Source organism: the organism of the source record quoted next, unplaced genomic scaffold (assembly GCF_019419815.1).
Source record: "Pyrus x bretschneideri cultivar Hongxiangsu unplaced genomic scaffold, Pyrus_bretschneideri_v1 Contig44, whole genome shotgun sequence".
In the NCBI taxonomy this organism is placed as follows: Eukaryota; Viridiplantae; Streptophyta; class Magnoliopsida; order Rosales; family Rosaceae; genus Pyrus; species Pyrus x bretschneideri.
In genome coordinates, this window is record NW_025999768.1 from 3,126,561 (window position 1) to 3,141,313 (window position 14,753).

A 14,753-nucleotide genomic window follows, 5' to 3' on the forward strand; every position below is an offset into this window, starting at 1 on the left:
CAATAATACCTGCTGCCAATGCCGATTTAATGCCCAGCATACACCATCCCGAGCAGCTAAAAGCTCAATCATCTTGGGGTTTGTCACGTGTGATATTTTACGATCGAAACCTCTAGTATAGCTACCGGCTTTATTACGAAAAACCACACCGACACCCCAGCATCCGTGGCAGCACAGAAAGAACCACCAACATTAATTTTGATCCATCTTGGGGAATGAGGGGACCATCGAGCCAGATAATGTAGAGGTTTAGGTTGAGAAGCAAGTTTGGCTTTCTGGAATTCGTTCAGATGATGGCTAGTCAAACCCTATCGTATTTTCGACTGATTGATGACTCAATGTTTGATGCAGTACTGAGACCTACAATATTTAAGTCGATGAATGCCGGCCTGTGTTTTATTAGGGGCCATGCTGAATTTTTTTTTTTTTTTTTTCATGCAATATTTTACTCTAAGCTACATTAGGCAGAAAAATGAATTTGAACCGAGCATAATAGATTAAAGAAAAAAGCAGTAATCATTGTAGCAATCGACCCGTGCCATATATTTAATTTGATTAATTTGGTCCCTTCTACTCATAATAAAGCGCATTAGTGGCAATTTTACTTCTTTGTTTTCTGGGTTACTTGCACAAGATACACAAGAACTATAGCAACTTAATTGGCCCTTTCCTTGAATATTTAATTCATTGCATTTTCCTTGGGAGAGACATGGTAATTAATTTATATCATCTCATCATTCATCCATCGTTTTTGTCGCAAGAAAGAAAAAAAAATAATGAGTAATGCAAGGTAGAGCAACTTTTTAGACCAAATTTGCAAACTAGGTGATGTGTCATCAATAAAAAATAAACATGTTAATCAATACTTAAGTATACCGTCTCTGACATTCGGATGACCTGTGCAAATTTAATGAAAAGGGCTTCCTTATTTAAGATTTTTTTTTAAATACATTCATACAGAATCCAACAATCAATATTCAAACTTGATTGAAATCAACATCTTACTCTTACTTGCTGAATAATTCTAATTGCATGAAATCATCATGATTTAGGGTTCATACATGAAAAAGTGGAGCACGGCTGGAAGAGAGATACGGAAATACGCTTGTGTTTGTGGAAGAAAGTAATTACAAGTTAATTTTTTTTTATTGTTAAAGGAAAGTGGAAGAAAATAACGCAAGTGTTTTTATTGCTAAAGAAATGTAGAAAGTTAATATATTAAGTATATGCTCCACTTAATCAATTGTACTATAGCTAAAATCATATGATGATGATTTTTTGTTTTTCAGTTAAAACATTTTTTTTAGAAAATTTATACTCATATGTAATGTATAGAAGGATAAAAAAAATTGGGGCCTTCAGAAATTCGAGCCCCTACCTTGTGCAACTGCACCTTTTGCAGATCCCAAATGCCCTTTCTATTAAAAAGAAATAATCCAATAATCATACCATTTACAAAATAAAATAGTTTAAATAGATAGTCTACCTAACATTATCTAAAAAGAATTAGTCAAAGTTTTTTTTGATTAATTTTTTTTTTCTTTCTCAAACTTTTCTACGTTGATTAATGAAAAATTTAAACAATTTTTCACACACAAGAATCTATCGAATCGAAGTCTTATTGTCATAAACAAGATATTGCCACGTATTTTCACATCATATAAACGGATAGAACTACTAAAAAAATACAATTAACCCAATTCACAGGGTTCACGTAGGATAATTGTAAACACCATATCATGATTTAAAAAACAGATAATATCCCTTGTCCATGGAATAATTGTTGTTTCGAAAGATAAGCATATTAGATTCACGTAAAACAGGAAAATTAAGATAGCTAGTGTGCAGAAATATTAGAATCTGACTGTTTCGAGTGCAATTTCCCCTCTTTGATAGCATTCGTAGTTAATACGACCATAATTCTTGACATTTTTGTACAACCTCGCACTTGTCTCGTCGATCAAGTCCTCGACCGGACCAATCTCGGTTTCAGGATCGGGTTCATTGAACAAAGCAACTGATAGCCTCATAATCTCTCCATTTGTCACCACCCTGTGCATGGGGCTCTTGTAAATACCATTACTCATGATCTGCATCTGATCACCAAGATTAAGAACGATAGCATGAGGAACAATGGGGACTCTAACCCATTTTTCATCTATCAAAACTTGAAGGCCTTCCACATCCTTGTCTTGTAAGAGACATGTCACGCCGGACCTATCCGTGTGAGGCTTGACACCGAGGACGAGTTCAGATCTCGAGCACGGAGGATAGAAGTTGAACCTTGCTTGCATCAGGGATTGGTCTCCAAACAGCTGCTTTGCAAAGCTGTTATCTTCCAAATTCAACGACTTTGCCATTGCCTTGAACACAATACCCATCATCAACTTTACCTTCGTTGCATATTCATGTAACATCTCTCTGCAAATTATATACACATTCTTAGATATGTTATATATTAATTTGTAGATTTTGTCAAATTATATCAAAGTGACACTCGCAACTTGCTTCAACGAATACCATATCCCTTTAGCATCTTTCTACAAATTATAATATTCTTTTATTTGAACGTTAATTTACGAATTTTTCATCAATTATAAAGATATGGAGAAATTTTTTAGGGTGTTGGGAAAATAGCCCGCTACACAAAGTGTAATAACATAATTAGTTTAAATATTTTCAAATTTCCAATTAACTGTATAATTACACTTGATGAATCGAGCTGTATATGGGAGACTAGCTATATAATCCTCAAGGCAGGCAATAGTAATGCAAACCTTAAAGTGTACGGACGTACCCAAAATCATTTGGATTTTGAGGCCAAAGATGAAGCCTTCTTTGGTTTTCTGGGAAGACCCTGAGAGTGAGACGATAGGACCAGTCAAGAACTTGCTTTTCCGATACTACGACATCGTTCCCATATCCTTCGGCTCCACCATGAACCGCGCGGGAGTATTTTTCCTTCTCTTCTACTGGAAGTGCAAAGAATTGTTTTGCTGCTTCACGTACCTTGTCAAGAAGTGAATCCGAAATCCCATGGCCTATTGCCTGAATTCATTAATCCATCATGAATATAAATATTGAATTCCATTAGTTCAGTTAATCAGATATTAACTTGTTTATCCATAATCCGTCGAATTTCATCAAAGAAAAAACATCAGATTAACAGATCGAATCAAATTATGTTCTTCTTTGGATTCGATTGGATTAGATTGGATAAGATGTATTCTAGTCCGATTCGTTTACATGCCTAACATGGTAACATGGAGAATACAAGGACAACAAAATATACTTTAACATATAGTATAATAGTACCAAGAAAAAGAAAATGGAAACCTGGAAGCATCCTGCCGAGCTGAGTGCTGATCTGAGTTTCTGTAGCTCATGATTTTCTGCTTGTTCAGAATATTGAGGAGATGATGGAGAGAAGAGACTGATATCAATGATGGGGATTTCATCAGCCAATGGTGGAGAAGAATCTATGGATCCAAACCTACTTTCTTTAACAATATATTCAGCAGGTGGCTGCTCACCATTCATAGACATTTCTTGGACATTGGTCATGGCCATTTTCTCTCTGTCAATCTGTGACCGATATTAATCCACTGCTGGGGAATATATATATATATATATATGTGTGTGTGTGTTTGTGTGTGTGTGTGTGTGTGTGTGTACACAAATACACACAAGCTCAAATAATTTACTCAAAATTTATTTTCCACGGTAATCATGCTTGGTCATAAATTAAACGCACCCATAAGCTTAAATAATTATCTGTCCAAATTTATATGGTTTGGTCCCCTCTACTCATAACAAAGCACGTGCAGATCAACTTTTACGTCGTTATTTTAAGGAAACTTGCGCGAGAAAGACGAAGGATTCCAGCAACTAAGCCCTTTCATTAGCATATTTTATTTATCACATTTTCCACCGGAAAGCTCATGATAATATAAATAATCAATATCTCCGCATATTCGCAGAAAACAGCAGACATGCCTCCATATTTAAATATGGCTTCTTCCAAATTCAAGTATGTTGACAAGTAAAGCGGTGGCCGGGCAGTTGACCAGACCCTATCACATACCGACAGTAAGCAAGAGCTGTGACGGCTTACCCGGAAAATTTCATTACTGTCACCCCCAAATGCTATTACCTTTTTGCTAAGCACATGAATGCTTGATCGAGAAAAGCAAGCAAAGAAGCCAATCAAGATATGATATATAAGTCATATCATTGTATTAACTGAAATCTTTTTTGCATTAACAAAACCAAAAAAAAAAATAATAAATAAATCTGATTATAGGTTGTAAAGCAATATATTATGAGTTGTAAAGCAATACAAATGGAAGGGTGATTTCTGTTGAAGCATATACTCGTGGCGGCGCCGCCATGGGGGGTGCAAGACGGACGATTTCAAAGCAGACTTCCTATTCATTAGATAGAGAAGATCATCAAGATTTCGTAATCTGCTGCCGAACTCATTCCAATTTGGAAACACGTGCATCTAAAACACCTTTTATTAATATCAATGTAGTTGTATGTAAACCTAAAAAATTCATATAGTAATTAAAAAGTTAAGTTAACCCGCATCACCCACCAAAAACTAGTTTACCTACCATACGAACCAAATTCACCATACTTAAAAATTAAGAGACAAAAAAAGTAAAATTTAGTATCGAACTCGTTATTTGTGAACTGCTTGTTGGTGGGTACCAGATAAGTAAAATCCCTCACTCATCTTTTACCTTCTTTTTATTAAACATTTGTTCCTTTTCAAACTTTAATCAAGCCGCTTTGACTAAAAGTCATGTCACCATATTTGTTTTTATTTTATTTATATGGAACTTTTGTTTTTTAAAACCAAAATGCCATATTTTATTTTCAAATTTGTCCTTTTAGTTATAGGTTTTACTAGAAGAAACAACCTGGATAATCTGTTGATAATCTTTTATCTCACCAATACTTTCCCAACCAAACATATTTTATGTTGAAGCCTAGGCAAACACAACAGAATCAAGAGGCACAAATAATGGCCAAACAACCTGTACAAAATTTTTAGAACCATAGAAAGACAAACAGTACCGATTCAAATAATAAACACACACAGTTAACCTGCCAATTCATTATTCATGCCCAATTTGTTAAAAATATGAATAAAAACTAATCACAACACATTCTTCAGCAGGTCCTCTCATTCCTTCCCAAAAATTATAAACAAATTTTAACCAACATTAAAGTTTCCCAAATTCGAATCACTTTTCTAATCTCTCCTGAAAAACAATAAACACATTTTAATTCAACATTCATGAAAGATCGCTCAAAGCGGGAAAAAACCAAAGGAGAAAAAACATACCAAAAAAATAACAGGACCACCGGAGCTGTTCGCAAATCTGTGATCGACCTACCGAGCAACGAAAACGTAAAATACCCTCTTAGCCAAGAAAATCCTAACAGAGGACCACAACTAATCCAAAACAAAATATTAGAGCTTCATCCAATTCAACAAAAATACATAACAAAAACTGAAAGACGGCACTTATAAAACATACCTCGGTTGTATTAAATTTATTTCCCAACGATCTAAAGACAGCCGACGCTCAACGACCGAAAGGCAGCCGCCTCTCAAGCAGAGAAGAAAACAGGAAACGGATCCGGCCAAAATTCGTCAATCCCAAACGGAAACAAACGCAAGAATCCCGAAATGTTCGACCCCCGATGGCAAGTCTACATATCTCGGAAACCAATTTTATGGTGTAGGAGAAACCACCCACAACCCTAGGTCTAAAAATACGGGAAACGCTCCTCAAATCAGGATATTTAAGAACAACAAACAATCGTACAGAAGCAGCGAGAACAAGGCAAAGATGACAGCAAGAAGGAGAGAGCAGCAGAAGCAGAGGGTTAAACCGAAAAGAAAACTTGCGAACAAAGGGGACATATCAAGGATGACGGACGCGTGGATCAAATGGGCAAAATCGACTTTTCACTGCAGGAAAGAGAAAAGAGCTAAGGCAAAGAAACCAAAAACCGGGGGCGAAAACTGGGTTTTAGTATATAGGATTTTTGTTTCCTTTTCCGGGATATTAGTTAATTAATTTAGTCAACAGCATTATCTCCTTTTTAATTCAAAATTATCTCTGTTTGTTTCCTTATTCCGTCTTTTTATTCCTCCAAAAGCAAATATTATTTTTTTAATTTACACCACGAATTTTAAATAACACTCATTTTTATGGTCAATAAATTTAACTTTTTCTCTTCTTTTACATTGGGTACATTTTCTTGTTGACTCACTGCCATTATTTTTATTTTTTTTGAAAAAGAAACAATGGTGATTTTATTTATAACTAGAAAGAAGACATACAATTTTTAAGGAGGATATCCGACAATAAATTTGAATGTTCGAACCTCAAAAATTGAAATTAAAAATTAAAGCTAACTTGACCATACGATGTGCCGCGACATTGACAGATCTACGGATATGATATACTCGAGAGGAAACAAAGCCCCTCATACTTTAATGTCCTCAATCAACAAATCAGAGGCCGAGGATCCCCTCCTTCAGACTTCCAGTTGCTTGAACTATTTGTAAGGCATCACTCTCCAATAATATCTGCTGCCAATGCTGATTTAATGCCCAACAAAAACCATCCCGAGTAGCTAAAATCTCAATCATCTTGGGGTTTGTCACGTGTGATATTTTACGGGCGAAACCTCCAGCATGGTTACCGGCTTCGTCACGAAAAACCACACCGACACCCCCAGTATCCGTGGCAGCACGGAAAGAACCATCAACATTGATTTTGATCCATCTCGGGGGCGGAGGGGACCATCGAGCTGGATAAATGTAGAGGTTTAGTTTGAGAACCAGGTTTGGCTTTCTGGAATTCGTTCAGATGATGGCTAGTCATAAAACTCACCACGGCAGGGTTTTTATGTTTGCTTTCCCATAAAAAGAGAGTTTCTCACCCTCCAAATAGAGTGAACAAGCATCATATAGAGGCTAAACTGACCTGGGAGGAGGGAAGCTGCACACTAGGAAAACCAGTCACAAAAGGCGGTATGTGCTGCTGGTCTAGAGCCGAGATTCATGTTGGAAGAGGAATAAACAGCACGTGCAAATGGACAAGAACATAACATTTGTAGTGCCGACTCCGGAGAGGAACTACAAAAAACACATGTATTGTCCACTGCCACCCCTTTTTTCTCCAAACAAGAACCACCCACTACCATTATTAGGTGTAACGTATTATGTATAGACCATTGTTAATTTCTGATTTTGGTACGCCTATTTGATCGGTATGTTTATTTCCAATATTGATAGCAACATAGTATGCATAGACTATTATCGATTTCCAATTTCGATACGTTTATTTGATCGGTTCATTTATTTCCAATAGTGGTACATTGGTTTTCAATTTTGGTACGTTTATTTTTAATTTTTGTACATTTGACTTTGTAAACAGAGTTGATTGGTACATTGATATTATTATCAATTCTATTAAAATGTATCAATTTATATTTATATATCTTCAATGGTATGATTTTTATCATAAAAAGAAGTGGTATTTGTTCATTTGCCCCCTAAACTTGTATAGAACTACCTATTTCCCTATTGAACTTTACTTTTAGGCGATTACCCCCCAGAACTTTTATAAATAGCCAATTATCTCCTTGGCTTTAGATTTTAAAAAATTTCATTCAACTTTTCATCCATCCAAATTTCCATCCCTTAATTTGCCTTCATACAGTTGACGTGTGTTATTTCCATGATCAAGATGGATGACATTTTTTAAAAAATCTAAAGCCACGAGGGAAATTTGCTATTTATAAAAGTTCAAGGGGGGTAATCGGCTAAAATTAAAGTTCAAGGGGGAGACTGGGTAATTATAAAAGTTCAAGAGGGTAATAAACTAAAATTAAAGTTCATGAGGAAAATTAACAACTCCATACAAGTTCAGAAAAGGGAAGAATCGACAAATATGCCTAAAAAGAAAAGAAAATCACTTAACTGGAAGCTATTCTCATCAATCAATGACGGTTTCAATGATGGTGAAGAAAATAGACTCCCGATCAAGGGAGCCGGCTGACCGGAATTAGCATCAAGACGAAAGACAAGACATTAACGTTCGGAAAAGAGAATAGTATTTAATTAAGCTACCCAAAAAGTAGGTACAGACCCAAAATCATTTGGAATTTGTGGCCAAAGATGAAGCTTCCTTTGATCTTGTGGAAAGACCTTGAGGATGAGACGGTAGGAACAGTCAAGAAATTGTTTGTCGGAGATTATGACATCATTACCGGATCCCTCGAAGACACCGTCAATTGTTCGGGAGTATTTCTACTTTTCTTCCACTGGAAGTGCAAAGGGAAGCGTGTATGTTGTCCACTCCCTGCCTCCCAAAGATGTCTAAAAGACGGGCCAGAGCGACAATTTTCTTTCTCAAAATTTTCTCCTTCGATTGACAAAAAATCTAAACAAATTTCCACACGCAGGAATCTATCGAATCGAAGTCCTATCATCATAAACAAGATAATTACTACATATTTTCACATCATATCATCAGTAAATTGGTAAATTGATAGAGTAACGGATAGAACTACTACAAAAACAAGATAACTAATAAAGTAAATTAATAATGTTCCTCATAACCAATCCACTAGGTAGAATATATATATATTTTTTAATTTTAATATCATTAAGGGAAGGAAGGGGAGATTTGAAAGTATTACAATAACTTTGGAGATGTGGAGTTTCAAACTTGAGACGCATGGATATAAACTCAACATTCTATACACTAAGATATTAGACCACTTACATCTACTAAGTAGAATATACTATATAGTACAAAATATATTAGGTTACTTAAAACAGGAAAAGATAGCTAGTGAGTAGAATAAATTAGATTCTGACTGTTTCGAGTGCAATTTCCCCTCTATAATAGCTTTCGGAGTTGATAGAAGCATAATTCATGACACTCTTGTACAACCTCGGCCTTGTCTCGTCGATCAAGTCCTCGACCGGACCAATCTCGGTTTCAGGATCGGGTTCATTGAACAAAACAACAGATAACCTCATCCTCTCTGCATTTGTCACCACTCTGTGCATGGCGCTCTTGTAAATCCCATTACTCATGATCTGCATCTGATCACCGAGATTAAGAACGATAGCATGAGGAAGAATGGGGACTCTAACCCATTTTTCATCTATCAATACTTGAAGGCCTTCCACATCCTTGTCTTGCAAGAGACATGTCACGCCGGACCTATCCATGTGAGGCTTGACGCCGAGGACGAGGTCAGATCTCGAGCACGGAGGATAGAAGTTGAACCTTGCTTGCATCAGAGATTGGTCTCCAAACAGCTGCTTTGCAAAGCTGTTATCTTCCAAATTCAACGACTTTGCCATTGCCTTGAACACAATACCTATCATCAACTTTACCTTCGTTGCATATTCATGTAGCATCTCTTTGCAAATTATACACACATTCATAGATGTGCTATATATTAATCTATGGATTTTGTCCAATTATATCAAAGTGACAGTTGCAACTTGCTTCAACGAATACCATATCCCTTTAGCATCTTTCTACAAATTATAATATTCTCTTATTTGAACGTTAATTTACAGATTTTCTGTCAATTATCAAGATGTGGAGAAATTTTTTAAGATGCCGGGAACATAGCTTGCTACACAAGGTGCAATAAAATAATTGGTTTAAAATATTTGTTCAAATTTAAAACTAATTGTATAATTACACTTAATGTGCCAAGCTGTATTTGTGACATACTGAAAAATCTCTGCAAGATGTGTCCATAGTTGACTAGCTATATAATCCTCAAGGCAGGCAATAGTAATGCAAACCCTAAAGTGTACGGACGTACCCAAAATCATTTGGATTTTGAGGCCAAAGATGAAGCCTTCTTTGGTTTCCTGGGAAGAACCTGAGAGTGAGACGATAGGACCAGTCAAGAACTTGCTTTTCCGATACTACGACATCGTTCCGATATCCTTCGGCGCCGCCATGAACTGCGCGGGGGTATTTTTCCTTCTCTTCTACTGGAAGTGCAAAGAATTGTTTTGCTGCTTCACGTACCTTGTCAAGAAGTGAATCCGAAATCCCATGGCCTATTGCCTGAATTCATTAATCCATCATGAATATATATATTGTATTCCATTAGTTTAGTTAATCAGATATGAACTTGTTTATCCATAATCCGTCGGATTTCATCAACGAAAAAACATCAGATTATCAGATCGGATCAAATTATGTTCTTTTTTGGATTGGATTGGATTAGATTGGATAAGATGTAGTCTAGTCCGAACATGGAGAATGCAAAGACAATAAAATATATTTTAACATATAGTATAATAGTACCAAGAAAAAGAAAATAGAAACCTGGAAGCATCCTGCCGAGCTGAGTGCTGATCTGAGTTTCTGTAGCTCATGATTTTCTGCTTGTTCAGAATATTGAGGAGATGATGGGGAGAAGAGACTGATATCAATGATGGGGATTTCATCAGCCAATGGTGGAGAAGAATCCATGGATCCAAACCTACATTCTTTAACAATATATTCAGCAGGTGGCTGCTCACCATTCATAGACATTTCTTGGACATTGGTCATGGCCATTTTCTCTCTGTCAATCTGTGACCGATATATCTGTGAGTGCGTACACACATAAGCACAAGCTCAAATAATTTACTCAAAATTTATTTTCCACAATAATTAATCATGCATGGTCATAAATTAAACACACCCATAAGCTTAAATAATTATATGTTCCAAATTTATAGGGTTTGGTCCCATCTACTTGTAACAAAGCTCGTGCAGATAAACTTTTACATCATCATTTCAAAGCAACTTGCGCAAGAAAGACGAAGGATTCCAGCAACTAGGTGATATATATATATATATATATATATATAATTCTTCACGACTACTGAACAATATTGTTTTGTGAACAATATGGTTTACCTCCAATAGCTCCTTCAAGTAAAAAGAAAAAAGCCCAACAAACAAGCAGGTTTTCTAAATATCAATCCAGATTTTATAAAAACAAAAGATCTTCCAACAAACCTTTTCAAACAAATAAATTTTATGAAAAACCATCCTCAAACAAAAAACTTCTTCCGAATCTCCTGAACAAATTGTTCGTTTCCATTCAGGAATTTGGAATCCGGATCAAAGTAACTATAGTACTATTAAAAAAGAGATTTTATCAATTGTATTATGCATTAGCAAATTCCAAGATGATTTATTAAATCAAAAATTTTTAGTTCGTGTTGATTGCAAATCTGCAAAACATGTTTTACAAAAGGATGTTCAAAATATTGCATCAAAACAAATTTTTGCACGCTGGCAAGCCATATTAAGATTTTTTGATTTTGATATTGAATACATTAAAGGCAGCCAGAATTGCATACCAGATTTTCTGACCAGGGAATTTTCGCAGGGGAAGAATGGGTTCCAATCCTAATCAAAGAAGGCTTCCAGCCACTCTCACCCAAACCCCAGCACCAGTAAAACAAGAGTCTATTCCCGACTCTTCATCAGCCCTCGCCATTACAAACAGATTTACTCCCTTAGGATCAACAGTAGGAAATATCCGACCGAACTACCAAACGGCCTTAGCCACCCCTTATGATCCCTACTCTTCAGTTCGTTCTCCAGCTCCTTCACAGCCTAAAACACCTAGCTATGCTAAAACATCTCCATATGTCCAAAATCCCAATTCAGAAAAGCTTTTTAGCATCCCTCTTCACATTGACAAAAACCAACCCCCAGAGCGCATTGCCAAATTACTCCTTCCACCAAATTTTCATTTCTTACCAACTGAATCCTATAAAAGCCTAAAATATTACCAGGCTATCCTTTCAGAAACAGAAAGCATTGCTATTAAGCCAATTTACAGTACCACTCATCAAAACAAAATATTGTATCATTCACTCCATATTGAAAAATTCCTTACCGAACTTGAATGGGGAATTCCCCTTTATCACACAAAACCCCTTCATACTCAGCATGTCCTCATCCCAAACAATCATTACAATTACTATGATTATATCCAAGCATGGACCAACATTTTTCTCCACCAGACAGAAGACTTTAGTCATTCATGGTTCATAACCTTTGATAAAAATTTCAGATTACGGTTTCCTGCATGGTTTCCAGATTGGTGGGCTTTCCATGGCCCAAGCTCTTCTATCATTCCAGATGACCTTCGTCATGTACTCACAAACAATTTCCAGCCCAGTTTTGACATAAGTCGTTTCGACAACAGAGTTACTATTTTTTCACTACTCATGGCTGAAGCAGCAATGCTACAAAAAAGAAAAGGTTCAGATTCGAACTCTGACGCATCTGATGCGTCATCTCAACTTCCCTCCAAATGGGCAGATCAAGCAGATCTTCAAGATGCCCATGACCCATTTGATTATTAGCCTACAGTATTTGCCCATGTGATTGTGCCAGCCAAACAACATCATCAGTAGTAGCTGCTATCATCTATTCCGTAAAAGACAAGGCATTATTCTCCAATAGTGAAAAACAAAAAGGTCACTGTTCATCCAGCTTTTGTAAAAGAATCAAAGCATCTTCACTATTCATTTAACTTTTGTAAAAGAATCAAAGCATATTCACTATTCATTCAACTTTTGAAGAAGAAACAACGTGATTATACAGCTTTGTCAGCCTTCTTCAGAAGACAGCGGGATTTCCAGATCCATTTGGCAAGCCTCATTCAGTCTCCTCGCTCTATATAAGGAGGACTCATCTTCAGAGGACGGATAAAGTTTTTTAAACAGAAGAATATAGTTTTTTAAACACTCTCTGCGCATTCAAAAAAGCAAAGAATATTTCCAAACACTTGTAATACATATTATTCAGGATGCCTGCGAGCTCCACCTTGTTTACTTATTTCATTTGCCATTAGGCAATACCTGTTTGTAATCTGCATTGCAGTAAGTTTTCAATAAAACTTATTTTCAAAAATATATTTGCATCATTACATTTAATTCATTATTTTCTTTATATGCTTTACTTCCGCACTCTGAATTATATGGAAGGCTACGCCTCCTGCTGTTCTTTTTAATTCAATATATTGATATGTTTCTTTGTTTTTATATGCTTTACTTCCGCACTCTTAATTATATGGAAGGCTATGTTGGAAATGTGCCCTAAAGCCAATCATATGATGATACTTTACGGACATTTCAAACTAATGTAGTTCATTTCAAACTAATGTAGTTTAAATGTAAAGGGCAAAGATTATTGTTTGAGCCGTCTAATATAAATGTTATATGCTTAAACGATAAGTCCAAGGAATATGTGATTGGAAGAATGCGATCTAAAGAAGTTAGATTCATGAGACCATTCTTTCGTTGACACATCCTAAACGTTCCTGATCATAGGATTGTCAATTGGGCATTGACAGTCCGTTAAGATCAGTACGTGCTATATCTTCTCTCAGGGAGAGTGACTAGTCTCGAGTCATTGGTGTGTGTGACATCAAGACAAGTACGTAGGTGCTCAATAGAGAATGAGTTCACTGAACACGATCAACGAAGAGTTCTCATATTCATGTCACATGAGAACTCATGGTTGGGATAATGCAAATTAGTCTTTTGACCTGAGGCATCACAGTTGTCTCGTGGTTAGGTCCTTAATCTTTGATTATGTCAAAGTCACTCTATCAGGGTGTCCACGGCATCGTTGGGGTTAAGCCACTTAGCCATGGAGGCAAGTGAATGCGCAACAAGGGATCTCTAACCTTCAAACTGTTTGAGGGAGAATACTCTATGATATGATTTAGAATCTCTGGCCAGAGTATGAATGAGATGTTGGAATGCGTTCCAGATCACATTCAAGGTAATCATATAAGTACAAGATTCACATTGGATAGTAGACATGAATAAACTATCAAACCAAACAATGTGGTCAAGAGTATTGTATTAGAGAAAGACCGTATTGCATTTGTAATCCTAAACTGAATAGGTTCTCCACCTCTTCTGATTAGCTTGGGTAACCATGATATACTGCTAGGTGTCACTCATGGTTTGTGGAAGCCCTAAAAGTGTATTATCACTAACGGGAGAATTGAAAGTAAGTTTCAATTCACAATCGATTTGAAAGAGTTTGAATCGCCCACTGCCTCGCTAAAAGGAACCTAATGGGTCGTACACCGTGTAAGGTAGAGTTTGAAGAAACAACGGAGATGAGTAAGAATAATTAAATGGTTTAATTATTTATCTAAGGCTAGGATTAATTAATATGTTAATTAATCAAACGAATAAGTTCGTTAAAGACCTCGGGTTAGTTTTGGGCCGCAAGGCCCAATGAGATTTGAATGTCAAGCCCATTAACTCAAGTTGTATGACAACTTGAATAAAACAAAGGGCTTGAAAGCCCAATAAACCTATAGGCTAGCCATGTGTAAAAGAATAGGGCTTTTGGTCCATTAGGTCACTTATTTGAAGGGACTATATAAAGGACTTTATAGCCTAAAATTTACTAAGGGTTATTTTTGGGGGAAAGGATGAGAACACAAGCTCTCCTTTCTCTCTAAAATTTTGGCCAATCTAGAGGGGAATAGCTAGCAATCTTACTTCCTCTAGGTCACTCATTTCTTCTACAATATACCTTGGTGTGGAGACTTAGAGGTTCTCAATTTTGGGAACTTGGAGAAACCTTTTCATCCATCCAAATCCATGGATCTAAGATGCAAGGAATGAAGGCCCTCTCTTTGGGTGATTA

At 36.3% G+C, this 14,753-nt stretch overlaps 2 protein-coding genes across 10 annotated transcripts; both read right to left on the reverse strand.

The window, feature by feature from the left end:
* Positions 1-1,715: 1,715 nt before the first annotated feature.
* On the reverse strand, positions 1,716-5,917 carry LOC103953870 (codeine O-demethylase). Of its 9 annotated transcripts, none has more exons than XM_048567365.1 (6): positions 5,550-5,917; positions 5,354-5,401; positions 4,341-4,427; positions 3,337-3,585; positions 2,798-3,048; positions 1,716-2,421 (listed from the first exon to the last, which is right to left on the reverse strand). In XM_048567365.1, exons 3-6 carry the CDS (start codon positions 4,389-4,391, stop codon positions 1,854-1,856), a joined length of 1,119 nt encoding a protein of 372 aa, XP_048423322.1. In that variant the 5' UTR covers positions 4,392-4,427; positions 5,354-5,401; positions 5,550-5,917; the 3' UTR covers positions 1,716-1,853. The 9 variants fall into 9 exon arrangements, with proteins under 9 accessions (XP_048423322.1, XP_048423323.1, XP_048423321.1 ...); XM_048567366.1 differs by having other exon boundaries at positions 4,341-4,504; XM_048567364.1 differs by having other exon boundaries at positions 4,341-5,270.
* Positions 5,918-8,673: 2,756 nt separating this feature from the next.
* On the reverse strand, positions 8,674-10,860 carry LOC103953871 (codeine O-demethylase-like). The gene is made up of 3 exons (XM_009365672.3): positions 10,398-10,860; positions 9,879-10,133; positions 8,674-9,463 (listed from the first exon to the last, which is right to left on the reverse strand). The coding sequence occupies exons 1-3, from the start codon at positions 10,629-10,631 to the stop codon at positions 8,900-8,902; spliced, it is 1,053 nt and encodes a 350-aa protein (XP_009363947.2). The 5' UTR covers positions 10,632-10,860; the 3' UTR covers positions 8,674-8,899.
* Between the last annotated feature and the right edge of the window lie 3,893 nt (positions 10,861-14,753).